General features: G+C 47.1%; 1 protein-coding gene across 1 annotated transcript; it reads right to left on the bottom strand.

Moving 5' to 3' along the window:
• Window positions 1-1,726: 1,726 nt before the first annotated feature.
• Window positions 1,727-7,202, bottom strand: LOC119712724 (keratin, type II cytoskeletal 4-like). The gene is made up of 9 exons (XM_038164307.1): window positions 6,747-7,202; window positions 5,524-5,738; window positions 5,094-5,154; window positions 4,379-4,474; window positions 3,627-3,791; window positions 3,422-3,547; window positions 2,957-3,177; window positions 2,669-2,697; window positions 1,727-2,202 (listed from the first exon to the last, which is right to left on the bottom strand). Exons 1-9 carry the CDS (start codon window positions 7,200-7,202, stop codon window positions 1,727-1,729), a joined length of 1,845 nt encoding a protein of 614 aa, XP_038020235.1.
• Window positions 7,203-11,983: the final 4,781 nt, after the last annotated feature.

Below are 11,983 nucleotides of genomic sequence, written 5' to 3'. Positions count from 1 at the left end.
CTTCCCCACCTCGCCCTTTAATTGTCCCCTTTTTTCAGGTTGCAATTAGAATGTTGCCCTGTGAGAGTGGAGAGATTACTGGGGCTGCGTGGCCTGTAATTCTTCCTGGGCTGGAGACAGGAAGAAATTCCCTGTGATAATAGCGTCTGCAAGTCCGGTGGGGAGACGCAGGGAGGATTCCTGGGGATTTGCAGGCACCTGGCATGGGACACCCATGCTTGGGTTAATCCCCCTGCCCGGGGCTGCCTCCAGAGCAAGGATGGATCCTATTGGTGCAGACGGCCTCAAGCTCCATGCATTTCATGCTGAGTTATGCACCTGTGTTTGGCTACATGAATCACCCCATGGAAATGTTTTTTCCAAGAAATAAATCCCCAGCAACCCTGCTGAGCTCAGCATGGGAGACTCCAAAACCAGGGCAAAGTCAATCCCACCTCACTAGGACCAAGAGATCTCAGTGCCTTTTCAGTCATACAGCTCAAACAACACTTTATCATCACCAAAGCCACTAAAGCCAAGGTTTTGTGTCTGAAACACATCTCTGGTCCCACAGCCCTGCTCACCAGACCTATGAGCCCAGAAGGGCAGTGCTGAATTCATTCAGCTGCTCTGACTTGAATGGATCAAACAAATGCATTGTCTGGAGGTTGCAACAGGTTGGAAAACACTACCGTGTGGTGCTCAGGATTATTTTGGAGGTTTCTAGAAATCTTTGACATCAATTGTTAATTGGTCTATAAAATGTTTTACCTGATAAGCTATGAGGAGACAAATAAACCACAGTAACCCCCAGTGACACCTGAGCCCCACGGTGTCCCAAACTGCCCACAGAGAATCCAAAGGTCTCTCCGGTTCTTATTCTCCCCAGAGTATTTTTTCACCTATTTTGTAGTTTCTTTAAATACCATGTATGGAAAAATTGAGAGACAAAAGATGTCCTTTCAAAGCAGTTTATTGAGGACACAATGAGAAGCTGGGAAGTTTGAGCAGTCAATGGGAACAGCTCCATTTGTCAACATGTCAACATGGACAATTTATGCACCAGTAACTTCCTTTGGCATTCTGTGGGGATGGAAAAGGAAAGGGGTGATCTCTTCTAAAAATTAGCACGCCTTGAGCCAGCCACCCCAACATGCAGAAGCAAACAAAAGCACTATGTGTTCATCCACGAGCAAATTCCACACACAAATAAAAAGCTGATGGCTGTGAAGTAACCAGCAGGTGCTTTGAAAATTGCTTTGTTTCAGATTTAAGCATAAATTTGCAGTGCAGGGTTTTCTTGGCCCAAAAAAAGATAGGATAAAAATAGAGGGAGTCTGCTCTATGCAGCATCTCCTGGGAAGGTTAAGCAGTTAAATCCTCACTCTCTTTTCTGAAATGCTTTGGGAGGAGCTGGAAGAAAAAAGAGGGCTCTTGGAGGGGGGAATATTGTTATTTAAGCTGCTTGTTATGGGAAAAGACAGAGGGGGAAGCAGCACAACAAACAAACCCTTAAAGCTGTGATAACCTAAAGTAAGGATTCAGAAATCACACTGTGCTGAGCACCTGCAGGAGAAATTTCTAGAGGGGTCTTTAGGCTTGGGGATTCTGAAAACACAGCTCGGGGGGATAAATCTGGGGCTAATAAATGTAGGAATGGGTTTGGTGACAAATGTTTCTGCTAACGGGCAGAGGAATCACCCTGCATCGTGTCGGCTCGGGGCTGGCACATCTGAGCGCCGCTGTCCTACGGGACCACACAGGGGTCTCTGACAACCCCAAAATTCCCCACCACGCCGTTGTTGCACCCCACGACCTCAGGGCTGCTGGACACAACGACGGGGGGCCCCGCCAGCTGCCGGATGACGCAGCCCTGGTTCCCAAAGCTGAGCACTTGTCCAGCCTGGCAGGGCCCCATCCTGGCATTCAGGCCCGCGCTCCCAGCGCTGACCACGGTGCGGGCTGGGTACCCCCCGCTGCGGGAGCTGAATCCCCCGGCTTTGCAGCTGACCCCTCCAGCCTGGCAAAACACCTCTGGGATGCACTGCTTGGCCACGGAGCTGAGGACTCTCTTGGGGTGGATCCCAGTGCTCCGGGAGCTGAATCCGCCGGTCTGGGAGCTGTGTCGCCCGGCCCGCCTGCCCAGGGAGCCGTAGCCACACACGGCCCCATTGGCCATCATCCCGCAGTCTTCAGGGATGTTGTAGCCACTGCTGACCACAGCTGCAACAGAGCCCATGGGAGTCAGCAGTTAGGGAGGAAAACCGGACGACTTCCACAAGGCACGTTGTTTCTTGAGTGACAGAGCCAACCAAACCCCATTTCCTCCAGATTTGTCCAACGTGTCTGAGCCCCTGCTCCTTCCTACTCCTCCCCCGTGTCCCAACACATCCCCTCATGGATCCTCCCCCTTCCCATGTTGCTGGTGTCTCCCAGGTTCAGTACATATCCCATGGTCCCCAGGACATCTCCCTCTTGCCTCCAAGGGTAGAAAAGGGTCTTGAGTTTGACCCTCTCCCCTCATTCCATAAGCTGGGGTTTTTTTTTAATTCAAAGGTATTTGAGATTTAAACTTTCCAGAATTGGAAAAGGGAGGCAGAGGGCCCTGGGGCAGACAGATAATGTTGCTCCCAAAGGTATCTGTCCTAAAACAAGAAATCTTCATGGCTGAAAATGTGCAGTTACTTACACACGCTCACAGGGTTCCCCACACATATCCTGCAGGGAGAAAAGAGAAACGCACATTACTCACAACTTCCAGCCACAATCCCGACCACTTAGTCCCTTGTTGCAACACGCCTCACTATCCCTCGGACAGGAACTGTTTTTACTGGCACGCATGTGGCCTTCATGGCCTCCAGGCACCTCTCCAGGTCCAGTTTCTGTGACCCTGGGGAGATCTGACAACCCCAAGAATTCACTTGGGAGCAGGAGCTGCCATGGCCTCAGATACACAGGAGGGAAATGTGTCACCAACCTGCTCTCTTCACCCTCCAGCAGAGTCTTGTAGGTGGCAATCTCGATGTCCAGGGCCAGCTTGACGTTGAGCAGCTCCTGATAGTCCCGCAGCATGCAGGCCAGCTCGTCCTTGGCCTTCTGCAGAGCATTCTGCAGCTCAACGTGCTTTTCCCGAGCATCTTTGAGCGCACAATCCCCACGCTGCTCAACGTCACAGATGGAGGTTTGCAGGCAGGAGACCTGTCAGGGGAGGACAGCAGTGTAGGTGTCTGCAAAACTTCTTATCCTAGTTTTTGAACACTCTGGGTTTGGGTAAATCTGCTCTTCCAATTGCAAACAGGGAAAACCCACCAGCATCCCATCCCTCTCCACGCAGTTTTCACTTTCCAGCCAGGGCCTAGAGCAGATGTCAAGTCTTCTAAAGATCAATGCATCACCTTGCCCTGTGTCCGAGCTGTCCTACTTCTCTGGAAATGTCTCCTACCTGCTTCTTGACACTCTCTAGCTCACACTGCAGCTTCTGGATCATCCGTGTCAGCTCTGAAATCTCACACTTGTTGCTCTGCAGGTCATGGCAGTATTTCCCTCTCTTATCCTGCAGCTCCTGAAACTGGAACCAAGAAATAGGACAGTTGTCACTTTTGGCCTGTGACATTGCCAGGCACAGACCCAGATGGCCTCTTGCTCACCCTGGTCTGGTAGAAAGCATCGACTTCTTCTTTGCTCTTCTGGGCGATCTCCTGGTACCAGCACTCGACGTTCTTGATGATGCTTTCCATGTCCAGGTCCCGGTTGTTGTCCATCTTGACAATGACCGAGGTGTCGCAGAGCTGGCGGTCGACCTGGGCCCTTTCCTGTGGGGTGGGAAGGGCTTTGTCAGCTCTTCTCACCTCTCAGGCTCTGCAAGGAGGGAAGGGCTGGGACACAGAGTGGCTGAGGGATAGAACAAGTCAAGAAATGTCCCTCGGGATGGCTCAGCAGAAAATCCTGTGGCAGGATGAGTTGCCTCCTGTGACTGCTGACCTACGTGCTGACCTGCAGCAATTCTGTCCACATCAAGGGCAAGGAATTGGAGTGACTTAACCCTTGGTATCCTCTCATCTCCTGCTGCCTGAGTGATTTAATGACAGGACTGAGCTGGGAGTTGCTTCAGCTCTAATCAGGCAGCTGCAATCCGGAGGAACGAGACGGACTCATCTTTTCTCCAGGGTAGAGTTAGGACACAGACAATTCCTACCTGGAGCTGCATGAAGGAAGGGGGAACCACCCTATCTCCAGCATAATCATGTTAATTTTGTATCAACCTTGTACTTCCATGCTTTTAGTTATTCAGGGCTCTGTATGAGACGCATCCCAGAGGAGTTTCAAGTCGTAGAAATTTGGAACACCTGAAGGATAAGACAGGACCACCAAAGTCCCAGGATGTTCCAGAGGAACTCACCTCCTCAAACACACATTTCAGCAGCTCCAGCTGCCTCCTTAACAGATCCACTTTCACCTCCAGCTCTTCCTTGTTTAAGAAGATGCAGTCTGCATCCTGCAAGAGAGACACACACATTCCAGCCCAAACCTAGCTGTAAATGTTGGAGAAACACACAGAGGCAACACCAACAAGACAGAAATGTGTCTCAACAAGATTTCAAGAGAAAAAAGGTGTGAGAGGGTGAGTCAGGATATCCTGGTGCCTCCTGAAGGAAAACGAAACCATTCCAACATGACTTACAGGAATTAGTTGATTTATCGCTTAGGACGCAGCTACAAACCCACAACTGACTAATGAGTATTTAAACACAATTTTTTAATATTCTTCAAATGATTCCTGCTTTTCTGATGTCCAAGAATAAAGGATGTGGAGAGACAGAGGGAAAAAACCTGGTGTTTTGGTGTGACCTGTCCTTCTCTGTCCCCCTCCCACACTTCAGGAATGTTTTTGAGGCAACAAAACTGGTGCTGTAGTGCTGATGATGTAAACTTTGAGGAGACATTTTTACTTTCTACTTGCCTCTTTTCCCAACCCTGTGCCTCTTTCTAAGTCTCCCTCCAACTCATCATAACACTTTTGTGGGTTTTTTGTTAATAATTAACTATTTCAGCCAAGTTTCACCCCAAAAAAACCTACTACAGGTAAAACTATGCATGTTGTTTGAGCTTCTCACCTTTTTGAGTGCCACAAATTCATTCTCCACGGTTGTGCGCCTGTTGATTTCCTCTTCATACCTGTTGGAAAAAGAGGAAAAAAGGGCTGGGGAACGAAAAATGCTCAGACACTCAGACATCAACCACCAGGTATAAATTATAATAACTTCAGGTATAAATGACAATAACCACCAGGTAAAAATGACAACTCTCTCTTGCTGGGACTGCCACCAGGCACTGCCAGATCAGTGTCTGGAGACCAACATTAAACCATCTCAAGATCAGAAGCTTCTTCATGAGCAACAACATTACCAATGCAAAGAGCTTGCCAGTGAGACAGAAGAATGTGGCACTCCCCAGAGGGGACATGCCACAAGTCTAGGAGAAGTTGCCCAAGATGAACCAGAAAAGCAAAACGGCACCAGCTAGAGGAGCTCAGAAGGTCCTTACTTGCACTTGAACTCCTCCACCAGCTGGCTTGTGGCACATTCTTCACTGCCCAATTTCTGCTTTTCACACAGCAAACAGTCCAGGCGCTTCCGCAGGTCGCAGATGTAATTCTCGAAGTACAGTTCCAGGTTTTTCCCTTTTTTTGGCAGCACATATTGCTGTAGGAGGCCCCACTTGGTCTCCAGCACTTTGTTCTGCTGTTCCAGGAATCGAACCTGAATGCAAAAGATAGCAATTCTTCAAGTAAAGAGGTGAAGGCAAGGACTCGACGCCTGTTTAACTCTCTGCTCTTAACCACAGGGGCAGGATTGGGATTTTCAGGAAGTGAGAGATGATACGGCACCATCATCTGAAAATTATCTGCCCTTATTAAGAGGTCTTTATGCCACGAGTCTGAATTATTTCAAAATCTAGAATTCAGACATGTAAATTATTTAGAAATCTAAATGTCATGTCTACATTATTTAGAAATCAAAAAGTCCCATGTCTACATTATTTAGAAATCCAGGAGCCTGGTATCTAAATCTGCATTTCTTAACAAGTATTAGGAACAAAACTCCAGGTGGTGCCTCTGATGTATATTAGGATAAAATTGAGTCCCCAGACAGTGAAACTGCTTTGTCTCTACTTTGTCTCTGTTTTTTCTATAAAGGGATCCTTGGCTGACAGATCAGATTTCATCTCTAACCTTCACATGTCTGGATCAAGATTAACCACCTTTGCCTTTGGGAAAGTTTTTGGAACTGTCACTATATTTAAAGTCAAAGAGAGGAGGGAATTATTTGAATTATTTAACACAGGACAGAAAGATGAACCTGTCAGGGCTGTGACTTCCACCTGAGCTTCAGCAAGAAGTCCAGTTTGAACTGAGATTGTCCAAAAGGAAACACCTGCAAGAAAGTCCAGTGCAACCATGGCCATGATTCAAAGGCCATGGAATGCCAGAGCAAGGACAGGGCTGAAATGAGCTCCTTTAAAAAGATCTCAGTCTGGATCAACATGCTCTTAAAATTATTATTAGTTATTAAAAATTCCTAGAATTCTTAAAATTCTCTGTGGAAAGCTGGACCCCTGCGTGGACCCAGCTCAGCGATTCATGGCAGAGCTGGACTGGGGCTTTGGAGGAGGTCGATGGACTTGTGGCACAAGGTGGGTTTGGGAGGGGCTTGGTCAGGCTTTGTTTTCCTCGAGGGAGAGCAATTCTGGAGCAGGTCTGGACTCACCTTGTCGATGAAACAGGCAAACTGCGTGTTGAGGGTCTTGATCTGCTCCTTCTCCTGGCAGCGTATCTCATGTTCCAGCGGGTCCACCCCGACACAGAGGGGCTTCAGCAGCCGCTCGTCGATGCAGATCCCTTGGATGCCGTCGGTCTTGCGCTCGGGGTACCCGCGCACGATGCTGTATCCCCGGGGGCCGCACAGGCCAATCCTTCCTCCTCCAGCGTTCCCATAGCCCATGCCTCCGAACCCCATCTCCCCAAAGCAGCTGGTGCCGCAGCCCCCGTTGACATAGGAGATCCTCCTGCTGCCGCCCAGGTTGCAAACGCTCCTGCTGCTGTAGGCGCCGCACCGCACCGGCTGGCTGGCGGACGCGGCGTAGCTGCGACCGCAGATCTCCGAGGCTGAACTGAAGCCTCTTCGTCCCAGGACAGATCTCACCGTTGGTGCCTGCCTGCTCATTGTGGCTTATTTGAAGGTGGAATAGCAAAGTTATGGGGCTGCTCTGGTGCAGGATAGGAACAGGGATCCCACTGGAGAGACGCGGGGATGCTGTCCCTTATATATATTTTGGGAAGCTGGCCTTGATAGGATCAGGACGGTAATTTAAGTACTTAAGGGTTTGGTTTGCCTGGCAGCAATAAATGCTCCTCAAAATGCAAACCAGCCCAGCAAATAGTAACTACTGAGGAAATAAAAAGGAATCTAAAAGTGCTCTGTTTGCAAGTTGCCTTCGAATACATTACGGTTTGAAGTGCTCCCCTAACTTAGTGCTAATTATAGTTTAGGAACATTTTTGAAGAACTCTTTGTGATTTGTTTGCAGTGTGTCGTTTGGGGTTTTGTGTCTCATAGGGCTGTGTGTGATGGGATGTTTTGTGGACTTGCACTTTGTGGGGATAATTTCACAATTTTGGGTGCGGAAAAGTAACTCAAAGGAAAAATAAAAGAAGAAAGTCAACTGTAGAAAAACAAACGCTGTGGAAGTTGTGTCATAATGGATCATTCCTGTATCTGAAACACCAGTAAATTCACTGAGCTTAAGGTCTGGATTTGTACGCAAGGACTCAAAATATTTCCCAGTTACATGCACAAAATCACAGAATTCTGGGTGTTCTGGGAATGTGCAGCATTTCACGACGACCTTCCCTGAAACACCAGTGAAGCAGATCAGGTTTCATGCAGGACCTGTGACATAGTTCTGTTTGCTCACAGGTGTTTGTTCTGTGCTACCTGTGATCATTTTTTCTAGAATTATGCTGGAAGTTCTTATTTGTGACATTAATTCTTTGGCTTTCACTATTCCGGAGCTTCTCCCAAGGCTGGGTGTCAGAGCCCTTTCAGACTCACCTCCTGGAAGTCTCTACGGGGAACAAAAAAGGAACAATAGCCTGTTCCAGCTTGGCGAGATCCACCCCATTCACCAAGTGACGGCTGAATTTGGGTGACTTTGCCAGACACGTCCTTGAGACTTGGGGAGACAGCTCCGAGCCAAGGAGTCCCCGGGGCCGTGCTCAGGGGAATGGGGGCAATTTGCTCTCCGCAGGGGCTGGGCTTTCTGCACCAACAGAGGAAGTCTTAATGAGTGGATTAGGCTGGACAACAAGGAGGGCTCTGACTCACACCAGGGAGATGAATCCCTCTCTCTCCTAATCACCAGCCCAAGGAGGTGAGGCAGGAAACCTCTCCAGGCCTTCTCCAAACTGGCAGTTGGAAAGTCAAAACAAAAGGGCTCTTTCAGCTCTTTTCGGAAGAAGTGTTTGGGAGAAAAAAAAAAGACATTGTAGTTCAAACAACTGAATACCCTCAGTCCTTCCTTTCGAAGGGAGCAATGCTTGAAGGAATCTCCATATTATACAATGGGATGGCAGCTGGAGACACCCAGGTTTTATGTTCCCTCATCCTCATTAGCCTCCTCCAAAAATATTTTCCAAGAGTCAGGATGACAAAAATTATGCCAAACCTCCTCCAAACACGCAACTTTCTAACACCAAGTGGTTGAAAAGAAGATGCACACGGAAACTGCGGGATGTGACTGCAGCTCCAGGATCCCCAAAGCCATTAATTGAACCTGTAATTGCAACTTCTGTGAGTTTGAGGGGCTGGTGGTATAAATTAGTTGTGTAAACTGCTACTTTTGCTGTATCCAAAAGGGATAATTCCAGATATTTACAACATTCAGATGACACCTTTGTTTGTAGTAGTTCAGGCTTACAGTGTAAACTCGGCTGCCAGCATGGTTGAAAATATCAGATTAAACAAATATGAGAGGCTTCAAAAGCTGCAGTTTGGAACTTCCAGCAGTCCTTGAAGTTCTAAACAGATTTATCAGAAGCAAAATGCAGATTTGACTCCAAAGAGGAGCAATTGTTCGGAACCCTGTGGAGGAAACCAGCCTCATCATCAGACTGAAGATGTGCTCCATTCCCACTCTGCACCCCATTATCCCGGTCAGATGTGTGGGAGACACTTGGAATGCAGCATAGGCTGCAATTAAACATCGTGAAACAGCTGTGCTGCAGCAGCCCCAGTTCCCAAAGTCGTGAGAGCCAATGGGTTCCTGAGAGGGAAGAGATTTTGGGTAAAGTTGCTCAGCATTGGGTAAAATTTGTGTGTTGGACAAATTCCTGTTGTTTCTTCTGGATCCCAGTGGGAAGGCAGCTTCATTTAATGTCTTTTAGGTCTTTCCAAGGAATAATAAGTGGTGCATAAGACCTCAAGAATAACCAATTTGTTTTTGTGAATATGGATGTGGGAAAGGGGAGAGCACTCCAAAGAAAAACCTGCAGCTTTTTGACTCAAAAGAAAAAAATATGGGAAAAAAAAAAAAAAAAGAAGGGAAGAAGTGAGGAAATCAAAAAGGAAAATATTTTGATGAGGGATTGGATGAGTCATTTTGACAACTTGCAATCGCTTCCTTTGTCAGCATTTCACTCCCTGAATGTGCTGCCGAAAAGGGAATTCATTAGAGGAAGAGTGGCGTTCACTAATTTGTTTGTTGCCTCTGGAGATGAATCCGGATGAGCTCTCAGAAGGTGTTTTATGCGATAGTCTCAAAGGGCTCTGTTATTATCCTTAGCCATTGAGAGCTCCTCACAGTCAGGTTGGACAATGGCAGGAATCTGCCTGTGCCACAACCATTTGATCCATGTAAGATTGGGTCCAAACATGGACTTTTACAGTTTCTTGGACTGTGCAGATTCTTGTCCAAGTTATTAATGACATGTTGGAGGATTGATTTGATTAGTGCAGCCTCTTGTATCCTAAAGCCAAAATTATCCAAGGCAATTCAGTCTGGTCATATGTTTTTGCCTCTCATTAACAATCCACGTGAGGAGTCAAAGCTGGGATTTTCAAGGGATATTCCTGACAAAATTCATCAAACACTGGGCCTAGGTGCACTTTCCTCCTTCCTTCAGCCATCAACCTGGCCACGGATTCTAATTTCCTCTTTGAGACTCCGTCTCTGGCTCATGGAAAGAGATCTGGCATCTCCAGACAGTGATTCATCACCTCCCAAAATAGGCAGTGGAGGCAGGCGGGAGGAATCCACCTCTGCAGCTCCTTCCCTCTGTTCTTCCTGGAGACCAGAGGCCGTCTAGACAACCAGACACCGGCCCCGGCGCCTGCTTGGGGAGGTTGAGGGAGGTGAAATGAGTCCCACCCTTTGGGCACTAAATTTCTTCAGCACCTTTGAAGTCCTAATGAGAGCCCCAACATCCCACGCTCCTGGATCCACTCGTCTCACGGTGCCACATCGCCCAATCCTGCGATTGGAGGCATCAGAGCTGAGGCTCCCAACAAAGCAAAAGCTTGGTTTGATCTTCCTCCTGTTGTGGTCTTCCTCCTGTTGTTTTCTTCCTCCCACAGTGGAAATTAATGTGGGATGTATGGGAATCCTGGATCAGGATGGTGCCCCACTGCCTGGCACAGAAAAAGTGTTAGAAAAGGTGAGAAAAGTACCTCAGTTGTTAAAAGGTTACAGAAATGTCCCTGTAAACCCACAAGATTGCTGATCCCTTCCAGCTGAAGCAGTTTTCCAGTTGAAGAGATTCCCTCAGCCATCCCAAGGAACTGCCTGTGGAAAGTGGGAAGTGTATTCAGCCAGGAGAAAAGCTCTTCCTATCCAAAAGTCCAGCACCCAAATAAAGGATTGGGTTGGGTTGGGTTGGATTGGATTGGATCGGGTTGGATTGGATTGGATTGGAGCAGCTTTGGGAGGTGCTGCAGAATGTCTGATATTCACAGAGGCCAGGTTTAAGTTCAACACTTGCCAAGTTAGCTTATCACATCTTGAAATTGTGATGTGGGAGTTTGGAGGCAAAGAAATAACCCTCATTCCATGTCATTGCATTGATTAATTCTCCTCTTGCATAAAAAGTGAGAGGATGGTCTGTTTCCAGTGGGAAACCTCTGGCGATCAGAGGCCTCCTAATGAATATTTATACCTGTTTGATTGCTCTTTTCTTGTCGAATCTTTCTTGTGGTTTTTCTTCATTAATGATTGAGCCTGATGCATTTTGTGCTTCTCATATTTGATTGGGAAATAACTTCTTATCACATGAGATTATAGGGGGAGAGGAAGCTCTTCCAGTTCTTAATCCTGATAATTTTGGTGAGGAAAGACCTTTATTCTCGATTTTACCTTTGGTAAAATGTATCTGCCCAACCTCAGGTTCATTTCTTTGTTGTGCTCTTTCATCAGCCTAATCACAAAACACTTTAATACTTTTTTTATTATTGATTTTATGTTGATTTATGTTACTCATTTCTGGTTTCTTTTTTAATCTGCTCAACTGTACAATGAAACAAAAAGATCCCCATTTGATCTTTCTGAAAGCCTGAATCATAGCCATAGGACCTTGAAAACAATGTTGAAAAACCAACCAAGCACATTACGAGGCTTTTTGCCCCTGTAATAACCTCTTCCAGCAGATTTTGAAGAGCTATAAAAAATGTGTTTTGCCATCACATGTCAGTGACAGACGCAACATAAAAACACAACGGCTGGCATGATTTCATTCTGAATTTTAGAACACCCATTTGAATCCAGGTAGGAGTCAAATTTGGTGCAAATCATCTGAAAAGACCTTAAATTTACACCAACCAAAGACTGGATCTACATTATTGGATCCACATTGCCCCAGCCCTGGAAGTCTGCAAGGCCAGGATGGAAGGGGCTTGGAGCCACCTGGTCTAGTGGAAATTGTCCCTTTCCATGGCAGGGTATGGAACTGGAGGAGT

This window comes from Motacilla alba, chromosome 29 (genome assembly GCF_015832195.1).
Source record: "Motacilla alba alba isolate MOTALB_02 chromosome 29, Motacilla_alba_V1.0_pri, whole genome shotgun sequence".
NCBI classification, from domain to species: domain Eukaryota; kingdom Metazoa; phylum Chordata; class Aves; order Passeriformes; family Motacillidae; genus Motacilla; species Motacilla alba.
This window is presented reverse-complemented; position numbering and strand designations above follow the sequence as displayed.